Here is a 15898-nt window from a genome sequence, read left to right on the forward strand (position 1 = left end):
GACATGCTAAATGATGCTGTGTGTTTACGAATGGTTGTAGGTGGTATTGTAGAAAATGTGGCAGTGAATTAGTTTGGCTGCTCATACACAGGAGTTGGCAAGGGATCTCCTCAACATTAGTACTTTGTTACCCCCTTACTTTGGACAATATGGGGATACTACTCTAAATAAAGAAACCGTATTTGCAACCGGTGCATATTGGAAAAGTATGGGCGCATTCACTGACTTCAGGGATGGAAAAATCATAAGAAGGCCCTGTTAATTGCTATCCTGAACATCCCAAGTTTTGGGTAATGGATTGATAGCACAAATGAGGTAAATGGAGAAATGACGCTGTGATGTCACTGGTGCAATGGAACAATGTACTAATGATGCCAGAAAAAAAGTGCTTAATTACAGGAGAGTATTCTGTATGTGCTGATGGACATTACGGCCTGCCAACAGTGGAAAAAGTCAAAGCAGTATTATTTTAATGTTTTAGCCCATCAAATGCAGTTGAATGCATTATGCAGATCAGTGAAAGCTTCTGTACACTGGCAAAGTTATAACTTAAGAAGTGCCAGCCTGTAGAAACATAACACAAAAATCAGATCATGACATCCTTGAAAGTAATAAAATTCATGTTTAGAATACAAAGGATTTATGTCAGGGAAATGAATGGCAGATGTATTACACATGGTTGCCTGATCTGGAGAAGGGCACAAATGAAGTGGACCAGATTTTTGCCCTGAGCAGCGAACCCAAGTGTTAGACTTGCAGTTGCTCGTAGATGTTCTGTGGGCTTTTGCACAGCAAGTTGCTGCCAGCCAATCATCCAAAAAGGGCAGCGCCCTCTACAGGGCATCTGGGACCTGTGTGAACAAGGAAGCAACTTGTGTATCTCCTTAACCAATCGGATTGAAGAATCATTAATGAGCAGCACAGAGTCTGAACCAGGAAGTGTCAGTTAGAATATTGAATTCATTCGGGTATAGAAAGCGAATTAGAGAGGGAAAGAAAGATTGGATTAAGAGAGAGGGATAAGAGACAAAGAAAAAGCAAAAATTCATTAAATTAAAATTAAAATCTCCAGCGGTAATTAAAATCTGAAGGAATAAGACTCCACACTTGTAAAAGTTAATTTTCAGTGCCAGAGAGGTTGTTTCCAGCATTTTCTGTTTCTGTTTCAACTTTAGACAGTTTTTGTCTGTAAACCACGTTACTATTTTGATGAAATTCACCTTTTGATTTGCACTTAACCTATATAATAATTGATGTATGTGATCCACAAAAATAGGTGACTGCTGCACAGACAAATTGATCAATGCTAAACATGTGCAGAGTTTTCATTTAACTAATTTTTCCCAATAATCGAAACCCAATTAAATGCGTAAATCTTTTTTGTAATTAAAAAAATGAATTTTTCAAATGAAGAGCTTCCATTTCGAACGTGTATTGTGTCTCTCGGGAATGTCACAAAGCATTTCACCTATTCGTTTCGAAGTACAGTCACTTGTTATATAGACAAATGTGTCAGGAAATAGAGAATTTAATTTGAGAATGCAAATTCTAGGGCCTTTTAAAATCCTGAATTCATGCACTCAAATGCATTTATGAAAATTCAGTGTTTCCTATTACTCAGTTTAATTATTATTTCCAGTTTGATTTATTTATGACCTTCTTTCAAATGTAAAATACCCATGGAGTTTATAAAGAGTCCAACACTTTCAGATCACCACAGATTATAAAACATTAAAAAATGAAATCACAAGAACTGTGATTTGCCATTTTAAATAAGCAAAAGTGGGTGGAAGTAACTGCTAACAGTCTTTGCCCCAGACTGTGTCCATACTAGACCTGAGACCACCTCTTTGGGGCTGCACCCTGTGCTAATGATAACAGCCCATTGAAGCTAAAAGGCATTCAATGAAAAAACAACCTCTTGAAACCTAATGAACCATTCAGTGGCTTGGCTGCTCAAGCATTAACAATTGCTCCATCTTCTTGTGACATGAGGAAGACACTTTGTAACAGTGGGTAACCTGTTGACACCACTCAGGGCTGATACAAAACTGCTTGAGGGGGGGGGGGAAATCAGGCCAGGTAAAAGCATCAAGTAAATAGCTACTAATTTAACATTTATTGTTGAGGAACAATAATACACAACTGCATTTGTCCAACTACAACTCATTAACAACTCATTAGCCATTAATGATCTTATCTTTTCATGTTTATTCTAGAACAAATCTATAGGATATTACTGACAGCTGCAGTTTATTATAGGAGTGAGTTCATGAGTGCAAACGACCCATAACGGCAAGTGAGTTATACAGTCTTTCAAACTAGTGAGAACCACTGAAGCTTGAATCACAAGGCACTCTTGTATTCCTGTGGTACTGTCAATTCCATAGTCTTGGTGCAGTCGAAGGAGCTCCCCGGTGTAAATCACCCAACCTATGTTGTTCTGGTAGCAGTGAAGACCCACTTTTCATGAGTCTCCAGACCTGGGTTTGAACAGCCTCCTCTGGATTCAATTTATCTGCACTGGACTGCCAACAGACTTCAAATATTAAAAATATAAGACCGCAATGCAGGGACGCTGTTTTGGCATTGCTCTTCAAGGACCCAAGCTTCCTCTGCTAAAATAGCAGGTAAAGGAATTCCATACAAAAGTATCAATAAAGGGGAAAAAAGATGATAAATAAAACCCATTCAATTGAAAGAGCAAGCAAAAAAAATCATAAAACTGCATTAAGCATTCACCACATTTATTTCTAAAGTAATTTATTCCTGTTTACTCTGCCTGCTTTCTCTTCTCTGTTGCTGAGAAATTGGGCATAGAGCTTTCTTCCAGGCCTCTGTCAAAACCACCAAAAGGTGTGAGTTACCATCCAGTTTGGACTACCCTGCCATTGCACCCCCCCCCCCTTCTGTTGTGAGACGCTTCTGCTGGGCACCTGCGAAATTTGGTTCTTATTTCAGTAGAGCTGTCAGTTACAACACCATCTAGAGATGTTAAAATAGTGTGTTTGCTCCCATTTTTTTTTTCTTCTTTACCTGTTGCCACTGTCCACTCCACCAATTTTTTTTGTATGTTGTTGAGTTCCCAATCTTGGTAATGCTCAGCAAAGGCCAACTGCTTCCTCAGGATGAGTGGCAAGGAAGTACTATCATCAGACTGCTCTTGCACAACTCCTCATGCCCAGTTCGGGTGCAGTGTAGCAGAGGCTGTGGTAGGTACTGTACTTTGCTTGAGGAGACTATGCATGGAGTTGGAACAAAAGGACTTTTTAAAACCTTTGCATGCATGTAATAAGCTAAATGCAGGTAGCTTGTTTTATTGCTTTCATTTTATTTTAGTGACCTGGTACTAGAGCTGACAGGAGTTATAAGGCATTTTTACATTTGGTTAGTCCCGACTGAGAGGAGTGGATGTCATTTTTATTGGTGTACAATTCTACCTATGGGATAAGAGAGCCAGTTTTAGCAGTGCAAACAATGGCATCCAGTGCAAGGACCCCAATCTCCTCTGATCTGAACTAACCAAGTGCCCATAGCTGAGGGGGGAAAAACTGAGTATGAACAGTAAGCCTTTCCAGTTTAGAGTCTAGGGGGAAAAATTGGGTTGCGCCCCCTTTGGGGTGCTAACTTCGCCCTATTAGTGCCCCGAAAAAGTTAGCACCCCCACACCGGAAATTGAATGGTAGCGCCCCAAGCAGGAGGCAGGGTGCGAGTTGGCTCACAGTGCCGCGGTATTACAGGCCTCCCTCCCCTGATTAAAGGGGAGGTGCCTAGCGCAGCGCACACCGGGGCCCTGCTGGATCACCGGGGAGTGGGGTGCCGGCAAAAGAGCCCGGCACCTGCCCTTTAATTGGTGCCGCCGCGGCCGCTAGCACAACACCCTAACCCTGTCGGACATGGCATCCGGCAGTAGGTTAGGGGACGCTGCGCACAGCAATGTCTTCCTCGCCGGAGGTGCAACGCCGCAGGGTGCTACCGACTACCGCCGCCAGCATCCCGATTAATTTCGCAGGAGGCGTTAGTGGCACCGCGCCCGGGCGCTAGGTGCTTTGCGACTCCCATTAGCGCCCCCTTGGGGCGTTAACGGGAGGCGCAAAGCAACCCAATTTTCCCCCTATGTATGTGGGAGGGGGAATAACTTTTTTTTCTTCTGTGAATGCACATCTTAAAAGCAGAACTTTTCCCTGATGTCTGCTATCAGATCAGCTTATTGCTTCTGTGTTATTTGTCCAAGATTGTTCTATTTCTTTTCTGTACTGCTATGAAATATAATTTCTGCCTGCAATGATATGAGAGTCCTGAACTCAAAATAATCAAGACTCCTTATGAATTGCTGGTGGAGTTTAGAAAGGCATCATTTTTGAAACATGGAGAAAGTAACTAACTTTGCAGATCAGAGATGTGTTCTGCAGGCCAGCTAATGTCATCCCTCCATGGGTCAACTTGGCTGCTGCAACCTTTAGTATTTTGGTGTTTCTTCAGTTTTCCCTTTTTAGAAATGCATATTTCTAGCCATTCTTGGCAGTGAGGTCATTGCACCACTGCTGTAGATTACTAAAGTATAGAGTATTTTCTTTTCTTACAAGTACCAAGTAATGGAAACATTCTAGTGACCATTTATAACTTGAACCCTCTTCATACTTGTGCCTAAATCTGATGGTCTCACTATTGCCCAAAATGACTGTAGATCTCATCAACTGACTGTAGGCTTGAACTATAACGTAGTTTTAGATTCCAAATTGGCTCAATTCAGAACTCAGATATGGGTTTGGCTGAATTTGGAATTTAGATTTGCCAAAAATGAATTATGGATTTTAAATTATATATATATATATATATATATTAACCCAATTTGGAATTTAGACACTTGAAATTAGGATCCAGAAATGCCAAATTCAGATTTGAACCTGAAGTCTGAGTATTTGTTCCACTTCAGCATTGTTAATTTTCTTATCTGTATGTTGATGTAATAAAATAAAACCTGGTTATTAAAATAAACCTTTGCTCATTGGGTAAATGCAGTGTGTATTGCACTGAACTGTGAGGATGAGAGGGTCCCAAGTATGATGCTTGTTCTCTGCCAAATTAGCCAGTCTCAGTTGGGAAGGTTGTACTGTTTCAGATCTCTGCTGTAACCAACATGCCATGGGCTCCTCTGCATACTGGGTTATAGAATAAAACGGATGCCTGTCCACCCTCCTGGTTGAGATGGTGCGTACCACAAGTAGACCAGAAAGAATATAATTTTAATGCCACAAGGCAAAAAACAATTAATTTTCCAATTAGCAGCAGTAAATGTTTTTTGGCTTATGAATTAACATTTATGTACTAAATTTGTTTTTTAAAAGTAAATCTACTCCTTATAGAATATGTAGGGTGGAATGTTTCAACTTTAACAGGGTAGGGAATTCAAACTTGACTTCCAATTTAAAAAGAATTTAAATCTCAAAGTGCCTGAATGGTAAAGTTTATTTTTGAAATTCGAGTGAATTTAGAAGAGGCACTGGTGAGGTATTTTTGAATGGAATTGTATAACTCTGAAAATTGGAAAAAAAAGAAGTAACTTTCTCACTTCAGCACGGGGTTTATGAGTAGTACCTTTTTTTGGAGCAGTGTCTGAGTGTTATTCATCATTGGAGCTTGTTTTCATGTGAAAGGTTCAACACTAAAGCTTTCTTTCTGTCTGCCTCAGTAGCTGGTGGCATTTCTGCAAGACTGGGTTTCGGGAGCTGATGGCCCTGGTCACCAGGGGTACTGTTCTGCTGCGGTGATTAGAGATAATTGGGGCCAGAGTAATGAATTACTTCATAATGTTGTTTGTTATCTATGCTTCAGTGTATTGTCTGTGATCTGAAGGAGGAGCCCCGCAGTGGGAGGTTGGGAAATCGTATCAGTTCACAAGAATAGATACTCATCTTCTCTGCATCATGTCTTTATTTCATCCTCTTCCCCTGCACCCCCTCCCCCAACATCCTTGTAAACAGATGTTGATTGTCTCTTGGGAACTTGAAATTTATCCTTACATTTGTGTATGTATATTAAAAATGACCAGAAAGTACTAGAAATATTAAATAATTCAATTGAAGATTCCTCTTTAATGTACTGTTCAGTCCATTAAGTTCCCCCGTGTAATCTTTTGTTCAGTCCTTGGAGCTTGTCTGTAATTTGGAGATCATTTCTTACTAGTTTGTAACCAGTGCAGCAGTGAACCTTGAGGGGAAATTGATGAGCAGTGTGTGGCTTTTAAAGCAGGACTTAATTTGACAGCTGGAAATGGCACATGCCAAACAATTAGTCAAAACTACCATCCACAAAAAAATATAGTAGGCCAGTCAGTTCGGGCAGTTAGAGTTCTACAAGGCGGAAAAGCAAATAACTAGGTGCAGCATGTACAATGTCAAATCTATGCACATACTAGCTGCGGTGTCTTTTGTATAATAGGGAATTCAGGAGAAATCTCTTTACCCAGAGAGTGGTTGAATTTGGAGCTTGCTACCAGGTGGAGTAGTTGAGGTGAATAGCGTAGATCTATTTAAGGGGAAGCTTGATAAGTACATGAGGGAGAAAGGAACAGAAGGATATGTTGATGGGGTTAGCTGAAGTAGGGTGGGAGGAGGTTTGTGTGGAGCCTAACACTGGCACTGGAATGGCCTGTTTCTGTGCTGTAAATTCCATGTAATAATAACTTTCTTTTTGGGGGTTAGGGTTGTGGCTTCAAGGCACTGGTGATACTCTAAAATGAGCAATAGCAAGAGATGATATATAATGTGGAGAGTACAGAGATGGGACAAAAACTTAAAATTATGTCTTTTCATTATACTCATTTGGGTTGAAATGACCCTACAGTGTTATATCTAAAATGTAAGATATTTATGAAATTCCTCTCTTTAGACATTAACTTTATTTTAAAAGAAGACAAATCTAAACTTTTGTTTCCCTGTGAGCAGTTTCTTCATCTTTTACTGAGTTGCAGAAATTGTGAGGCACATTTATTGTACAGAATGTAACTTGTTCTTAGCAGGACTATATAGTGGATGTTGGTTTAAAATTCCCCAAATGATCATACATTTCCTTTTTGATTACAGGCACATGGTATCCCTGTTCCCGTCACTCCCAAAAGCCCTTGGAGTATGGATGCTAACATCATGCATATCAGGTAAGAAGCTGAACACTGAATGGTGTAGTTAAAAAAAAAAGCATAATGTTGGAGCGCCACAGCAGGTCCATCAGTATCTGAAAGAGAAAATACAATTTAACATTTTGAGTGGAGATCCTTTGTCAAAACCTGTCTGCTGATTGGACTCTACCTAAAATACGGCCGTTTCTTTTCTTTTTCAGACACTAACAGACCTGCTGTGTATTTCCAGCAATTTTCTGTTCTCTCCAGATTTCCAGCATTCATTTTTATTTTAATCTCTGCTGAGTAATTTACTCATGTCAAATTCTTGCCATCTTAATATAGTCTGGTTCTTTCCCAGTAAATATTCTTGTTGTTTACTTGTTCGATTTTTATGTTTTCCCACAGCTATGAGTCTGGGATCCTGGAAAACCCCAAGGTAATATTTCATGACATTGAAATACTCTCAAATATGCCATTAAGCTTATAGTGTGTTATGTGTGTGACCCATAATTTGAAATTTCATGGGGGTAGGGGGGAATGGCAAGGCCAAGCCCTGGTAGTATTATCATCTGTGTTTTAAAGCTTTTTATTGCTGCTGAGATCAATGGGGAGGGAAACATTCTATGTGACATTGTATTGTACAATGTCACATCGAAACAATAAAGAAGCAATTAGACAGATGAGCCACATTCACAGAGGAGCGCTTCAAAGTTGGCAGCTTGCAGCAGTGGTTTCTCTCATTGTGAAATGCAGGGTCTTGTTTGATCGAAGGTCATGAACTAATACAATTTTCGATGCAGTCGCAGCCAATAGACTGGCTTTTCCACTGCCATTAGCCATTTTCATGTTTTCACTACAGGCTTTTATCTGATTTTACTAGCATGTTTACTCATTTATATTAGAGGGGGGGGGGGAAGCTACTGATCGGTTTTATATAATCTGGAGGGAAATACATTTTGCTGTAAGGAAACTTTGCTTGAAAAATTTACAAGGTTAAAGCTGACCTCAAATGATGTAACGTATTGTCTTTTGATTATTAAACATTTAAGGAAAGTTTTTACATCTGTGTGCTGCACTTTGTGGATCTGTGCAGCCACACTTTAAAAATTAACGGCAAAGCACTTGGTTTAAGAAGTGTATTTGTGTTTATATGCATATACGCACAGCCTGGAATATGTTACAAGACGGTGACTGCATCTCTGAGTTGAGGTGATGGCACAAAGAAGAGTGAAGCTTGAATGGTTTAACATCATCCCAACCTTGAGATGTTTTATTGCCTTGAAACACATCAGAGTGCAATACTCTCTAATATAGGGAAAATTACTGATTTTCACTTCCTCTTTTTTTTGTTGCTGGTGACACTTATCAGGCTCCTTTTGTGCAGTGTGATTTGATGAAAAGGTGGTATCAGTATTTATTTTAACAATTTTAATACTTGGCAATATGAAAGCATCTACGTTGCAATATAGTGAAATTGCACTCTGGGATTGCAGTGTATGAATTCCTTTGCTATTTTAACGGAAGCATTAACCCATTAATAGGTTTAAGGATGCTGTCATGATTGCTCAGCTAGTTGAGCTCTAATGGTAGACTATTGGACTCCCAAAGCAGCCCTGTGTTGATTACCACCCTCAATTGATATCTGACTTTGGCTCAGCCTTGCAGATGAGGCTGTAGGAACACTACAGCTGGCCTTGAACTTTCTGGCCTCGGTTAGGGAGCTGAAAATCAACCAGTGTCCTTCTTCCGATAAGTCTGCAGACATTGCTGGTGGAAGTATACCTATCTGGGATCAGGCATGGGTTCAGCGATGATGCCTCCTGTAATCGAATAGTCTACAGACAAATATTGTCTAGAGAAAATGGCTACATTGAGGCACAAGAATGTGACTGCCCATGGAAATATAATCCTAGGAAGGGGTCAAGACTTTCCTCAGGAGGGGAAGGGGGAAATGGCATCATAATTGCACCCAATCCTATTCTCACTTGATGGCCATACATTTTACTGTGACAATCTCTGGGCAGGAATCTGGGATGGGAAAACTGATTACTTCCCCCATCCCCCACCCCAGCGCTGGATGATGTGGCTGCCCTGTCATGGTAGTACAAATGGGAGATTGATTCTCATGAAGTGACATTGATGACTGTTTTGACCATTTCACAATCATTATTACATCAAGGGGTGTAAATTGAAACATATTGTTTTTCTTTGAATTAAGTGCCCAACAAGTGAACATAGAGTAACATAAAGTTTACAGCACAAAAGCAGGCCATTCAGCCCAAATAGTCCATGCCGGTGTTTATGCTCCACACGAGGCTCCTCCCACCTCTCTTCATCTATCCCTATCTGCATATCCTTCTGTTCCTTTCTCCTGTATGTGCTTATCTAGCTTCCCTTTAAATGCATCTCTGCTATTTGCCTCAACTACTCCTTGTGGTAGCGAGTTCCACATTATTACCACTCTTTGGGTAAAAGTGAAATGTGCGGAACCTGACCCTAATCTGCCGCACAGGCGCCAGCCATCATTATTATAGCGGCAGATATCGGGGCATCTGAGTGTCCCACCATGGCGAGGTGGGACGCTTAATTAACATTTAAATCTGGCTCCCACAGCACAATTGGGAGCTCAATTTGAAATTTACTATTGTTGCATGGGTTTCCATGGGGTCGGGAAGCCCTGCACTGAAATGGAGGCAGGAGCTGTCGGCTCGCCAAGGTAAGTAGCTGTCTCAGCAATCCTTGTATACCAGGAGGAGCAGGAGTGCTCCCCCCGGGCCCCTCAAAGAAGCCTTCAGCTTTCCCTAGCCCTGATCGCCCGAAGGAAAGTGGGATTTAGTGCAGTGGGGTAGAAATTAGTCTCGACTCAGAACTGCACAATCAGTGCATGCCTGAAGCAAGAGCGCCAAAGATCGAAAGAAATTGATCCTCTGGCCTCCTCAGTATATTTGGCACAAGCTGCCGGCACTGGTCACGGCTCCGAAAGGCTACTCGCTAAAAGCGAAGACTTCAGTTTCTAGCCGCCCTCTGGTAAATCCCGAGATTGGGGAGGGGGTTGGAGCGGGCTACGGGTGGGACGGGGGACAAACGTGACTCCACAGGAACGTTTTTTAATGAGAAGATTTTCACAACCTACCTTCGGTTGGTGGCCGCTGGGAACACTGAAGATTCCTGAGTGGGGCAAGCAGTGACACCTGCCACATTCATCGGAGACAAGTTTCTGAAAGGGGTCCTCAACAGGTGTTGAGGCCCTTATTTACATATTCAAGGAGTCACGTAAAAGTGGGGCTCCACGTATTTAGCAGTGGGACCAGTGCCTGTGCAGATTGGGCACAACCCATCCCATTGCTAAATTGGTATGTTTTATGCCCGAAAAACTGGTGCAATGCATAGAATTTCTACCCCAATATGAAACAAGCTAGGTCTAGTTGGAACAGGAAATTGGTAAACAGTAACTGATTCAGTTTCTTGTGCAGTAGTTCAATTCTAATTAGTCCTGGTGTGAGATCAACAGGTAATCTGAATTGGTGCTGCTAGAAATAATTGTAAAATTTAAGCAATTTTTCAATGCACACCCTAAATACATATAATTATGATTTATTTTTTACTTTTCTATAACTCCTGGTCTAATCAAAGCTATTTGTTTCCTAGTGATAGGAAACTGTAATCAAAGCTATTTGTTTCCTAGTGATAGGGAACTGTTGGTAACTACCAGAGTGCAGCAACTTGAGTCCTGGGGATCTTTCAAAAAATATCTTTTAAAAAAAAAAATTCATACTGGCTTGGATTTTTTTTAGATTAAAAGCAATTGACAGTTATACATTTGGAAGAGTTCTAATTAATAGCTAATCATACATGTCCTACAAGTACAAATTAACACAATTATGTTCCTGTTTAATTGAAGAAACTGCTGCTTTTGCCGCCCTTGTCTGTGTTGCTTCGAGGTCTAGTGATTTTTGTAACGTTTATTGGGGTGAGGGGGTGGAATTAAATGGTTTATATTTTTATCGACCCAATTGTAATCGGTCTTAAAATCAGAGTTTTAAAAGAAAATGTTTTATTTTGATGAACACAAACTTCTTTGATCAGGCCTATTTACTTTGCAGCGGGGCTCTAGGCATGCCCGGAAGGCTAATACTTGGTGGTGATGGTGGGGGGGGTGGGGGGCTGGTGAGGTGGGGAGGGGAACTGTTCTGAATGTGTGCAGTGGCGCAACAAGAACATTTGGCTACAGAGAATTGAAAGCAGATGGTATAACCATTTTCTGCTTTTGTGAGGCCGATTGAAGGGCAATGAGGCGGCTAATGCAGGAAAAGAGAGAAATTTACTTGCTTTAACTTCATGCAGCACCCTGAAAGACTTCATTCAGGCCAAGCTCAACAATATCAGGCGATTGAATAAATGTTATCAGCATCGATAGCTCTACATGATGGTTTAGTTCACGGCCCATTTGCCTCCAATTTCTTCTCTTCACCCCTTTCTGGGTAGACTTTCTTCAGATTCTCTGAGGCTGACATTGCAGTCTGGCCTCCTACAGTGAGGGCTAAATGGAACGCAGTGATACAGTGTACAAAACGATTTGTTTTTTTTGAACTACAGCAAGCAGAACACTGAGCAATCAAGGAAAGCTGATCGAGCAGCGGTATATTTTCATTTTAAGAAGTAGTTGGGGTCAGATTCAAATAGGAGACGATCTGAATTTTTCTTCCAATGTTTGGTAAAGAGAAAAAATAATTTAAGTAAACTTTCTATATGCAGGAAGAGACTGGTTATTGTGTTTAAATAAAACATATATAAAGTAAGTCTAATGTTTCAGTTCAATATGTTCACATCAGTTCTCTTTAATTTGTTTTTCTTGCCTCAGTACATGGTAGGTAGCATTAACCCTACAGTTACCAGTGAAGGTCACTGATAGTAATTGTGTGTCATTCGCAAAATGACAGAGATTGGAACATCAAACTCATCCAGCGAATCGATAAAGAAAATTATTTTTCCTTCTAGGCTTTATTGCCATTTTTGTGTTTTTTTAAGTATTACTTAAAAATTGTTGCGTAGTAATTCTCTTGTAGCATCCTGCTACAATCTGTAAAACAGTGAATAATCTAATGGAAATCACAGCATGGTCTAAAGGATCCAGATTAACTTTCAAAAATTTGGGCTCTTTGAATAAGATGTAATGCTCCTGCTTAGTCCCTGACTCATTATACTGCCACGCTGACTTATACAACGTTTTCTAAAACTGCTTTTCCCCCTTGTGTACCTTGTTTTTCGCTGACTGCCTTAGACAAACAAATGATGCCACTCTGTTTCTAAACTGAACATGTATGTTGCAGTTTTTATAACTGTGCAACTTACTGCAATTGGCATAGTGTCAAAAATGTCAACAGATTGAGATGGGGAAGCGAGAGTCTCAGAAGAGAAAAAGCTAGTTATCGTGACAAATTACACAGTGGAACTGTACCTGCAGTTATAACATAGCAGCGTGGCATTTCAGCTGAAAGATATTTTTCAAGGCATAATATTGGAGCTCTTTCTGATTTATTTGATTTTCTAGTCTCTGATTGGGAACAGTACAGAACTTGCTTGGGTCCCATTTTAACACATTGTGCAATGAAGTGGTAAGGCCATGGTTGGCACCAGTGTTTCCATACACAAATTCCTGGCATTGGTTCTCATTGGAACCAGGAAGTAAAAGCCGTTTATTACCCTGCGGGGAGGGAAAATTTGCAGCTAATGTACCACAGCTACTTTCACACATCTCTTAGTGATCATTCCATAGCTATATTGACAAGCCTGTGAACTGATCACTTAACTGTCCTCATTGTCAAATTATGGGTAAGGGAAGCCTAGAGAAGGGGGAAACTGCAAATTATTATATCCAGAAATGTATCTACTTTCCTGCTTCGTGTTGCACACAGTTTCCTAGCCAAGCCTCTGTCGATGCTTTTCCTGCTATCGGAAGAGAAACCAGGGCAGACCATAGTGATGCAGACCATGGTTAACTCCTGTCCCAAGGGTCAGGAGAGGGAGCTCCCTGTCTCTGTTCTGCACCTCCCTTTGTTGTATGGCTATGGCCAAGAACTGACTTGTGGAGAGTTGTAGACATAAACCCATATTCTATATTCTACCACACCTTGATTTTAAAAAATTCCTTTCTGAATGAAGGAGTTTTAACTTTTTGTGACTGACTGTGCCAGTTAATGCTGTTATTTAGAGGGTATCTCACTATTGCAACTTTTTTTTAGCAAAATATTTGCAAAGAATTATGACTAATGACCATTGCAATCTCATCTTAAAATTAAGTAGTTCAAACTGTAAGTGCCAAGGACATAATTGGGGGTGCTAGCTTGCTTGTTTCTGAGCCTGACAATACAATGGAGTTGAACAAGCCATCAATCCCTTCAAGCCAGAACCCCTTCCCCGTGATGTTACCAATTCGGTGTTTGCTGTTGAAAGAAAGAATTACATTTATATAGCGCCTTTCACGACCACCGAAAGTCTTAAAGTGCTTTACAGCCAATGAAGTACTTTTTTGTAGTGTAGTCACTGTTGTAATGTGGGAAACGCGGCAGCCAATTTGCGCACAGCAAGCTCCCACAAACAGCAATGTGATAAAGTCCATCTGTTTTTGTTATGTTGATTGAGGGATAAATATTGGCCAGGACACTGGGGATAACTCCCCTGCTCTTCTTTGAAATAGTGCCAAGGGATCTTTTGCGTCCACCATGAGCGAGCAGACGGGGCCTCGGTTTAATGTCTCATCCGAAAGACGGCACCTCCGACAGTGCAGCACTCCCTCAGCACAGCACTGGAGTATCAGCCTAGCTTTATGTGCTCATGTCCCTGGAGTGGGACTTGAACCCTGTAATGAAATCTGTTTGTCTTGCCTGTATTCGTTTTGCACTCATGTATATTACCCTCCCCCACACGGTGTATAGTTTCACTTCCTCTTTCCTGACTAACCTGGAAGGTTCCAGGTCTTGGCTCTTGGCTCCGCCCCTGACTTCTCTTACTTAAAGATCCCAGGATCTGTATGACTCATTCCTGCGAGCCAGTCGGTGTGTTGAGATGTTAGCTCTGATCTTAGTGATTAAAAGCCAACTTGTTAAAGTCTATAACTTCTAGTTTTGTGGTTATTGAAGGCACATCAATTTTAATCACTAAAGAATACTAGGATGGATCGACTCTTAAAACCAGAGCGTCTGGACTTGGATCCACATTCTGCTGAAGCATCAAATCAATTTGGACACTGGCTCAAATGCTTCGAACTCTTCGAGGGCCTCATCCGCTAGCGAGGTAGATAAACTGAGTCTACTGACTACTCGCGTTAGTCATCGGATTTATTCGTTCATCCGGGACGCCACCTCTTACACGGAGGCCATCACTATCCTGAAGGCCCAATACCAGAGGCCAGTAAACGAAGTGTACGCCAGACATCTGCTGGCTACACGCAGGCAGCGACCTGAGGAATCAATGGACGATTTCTTACAGGGCCTAAAGGACTTGGTCCGGGACTGTAACTGCAAGGCCGTGACGGCCAACGTGTACTCTGACGAATTGGTCCGCGATTCCTTCATCACGGGCCTCAAATCGAATTATATCCGGCAGAGACTGCTGGAGAAGGAGGTCTGGACTTAAAAAAGGCAGTGGCCACTGCGCGATCGCTGGACGTGGCCCAGAAAAACTCTGACTCTTATTCTTCCGGCCATGCGGCCCTCACCGCCTCGTGCGCGCTGAGCGGGCCGCCATCTTGGAATCAGCCATCTTCCCCATCCAGGTCTCAGACCAGCTCTACACCGCCGGAGTCCCCACACAGAAGTTCACCCAGGAGTCCTACTACAGCGGCAATGTCTCGAGGCCCGAAATGCTACTTCTGCGGCCAGGCCAAGCACCCCAGACAACGATGCCCAGCAAAGGACGCTACATGCTTCAAATGTAAGAAAAAGGGGCATTTTAGCAAAGTCTGCAGGGGGAATCTGATTTCCAACTCCGTCACTGCCTCGTGTGTGCCGTGCGGGCCGCCATCTTGGGATCCGCCATCTTTTCCCGACTCAACGGCCGCCCAGGGCCCAACAGTGGCTTCGATCACGGTGGAGCAATCCAGGCCACACCCGTTGACAAAATCCATGATGGACATACAGGTAAACGGGAATTTAACTAAATGTTTAATTGACTGTTGGAGTACCGAGAGTTTTATGCACCCTAGCCTGGTACGGCGGCACTCATTAACGGTAACCCCTACACTGAGCAGAATCGCTATGGCTGCTAAGCCCCACACTTCGGACATTTTGGGCTACTGTGTGGTAACACTGACTGTAAAAGGCACGGACTACAAGGATTTTAAACTCCTCATGATGCCAGAACTCTGTGTTAATGTAATCTTGGGCCTGGACTTCCAGTGCCACCACGAAAGTGTCACGCTAGCATATGGCGGGTCCCAGCTGCCACTCACAGTCTGTGGCCTATCAACCTTAAAAATCAGCCCGCCCTCTTTATTCGCTAATCTCGCTCCGAACTGTAGGCCCATAGCAACCAAAAGTAGACGGTACAGTCTGGAAGACAGACACTTTATCAAGGCGGAAGTGGACAGACTCCTGCGGGAAGGCATTATTGAATGCAGTACCAGTCCATGGCGTGCCCAAGTAGTCATAGTTAAAAATAGCGAAAAGAAACGGATGGTAATTGACTACAGCCAGACTGTTAATATTTATACCCAGCTGGACGCCTACCCTTTACCCCGCATATCAGAAATGGTCAACCAGATTGCGCAATACCGAGTCT

General features: G+C 42.0%; 1 protein-coding gene across 1 annotated transcript in view; it reads left to right on the forward strand.

Moving 5' to 3' along the window:
* ass1 (argininosuccinate synthase 1) overlaps nucleotides 1–15898 on the forward strand; it is a 145502-nt gene that overhangs the window by 42103 nt on the left and 87501 nt on the right. The window contains exons 6-7 of the mRNA XM_085965449.1: nucleotides 7086–7156; nucleotides 7526–7556. Of these exons, the coding sequence (XP_085821575.1) occupies nucleotides 7086–7156; nucleotides 7526–7556 (102 nt within the window). The remainder of the gene's footprint in view (nucleotides 1–7085; nucleotides 7157–7525; nucleotides 7557–15898) is intronic.

The sequence above is a fragment of the Somniosus microcephalus genome, chromosome 23 (genome assembly GCF_052327205.1).
Source record: "Somniosus microcephalus isolate GS21.2 chromosome 23, FLI_Smic_1.0, whole genome shotgun sequence".
In the NCBI taxonomy this organism is placed as follows: domain Eukaryota; kingdom Metazoa; phylum Chordata; class Chondrichthyes; order Squaliformes; family Somniosidae; genus Somniosus; species Somniosus microcephalus.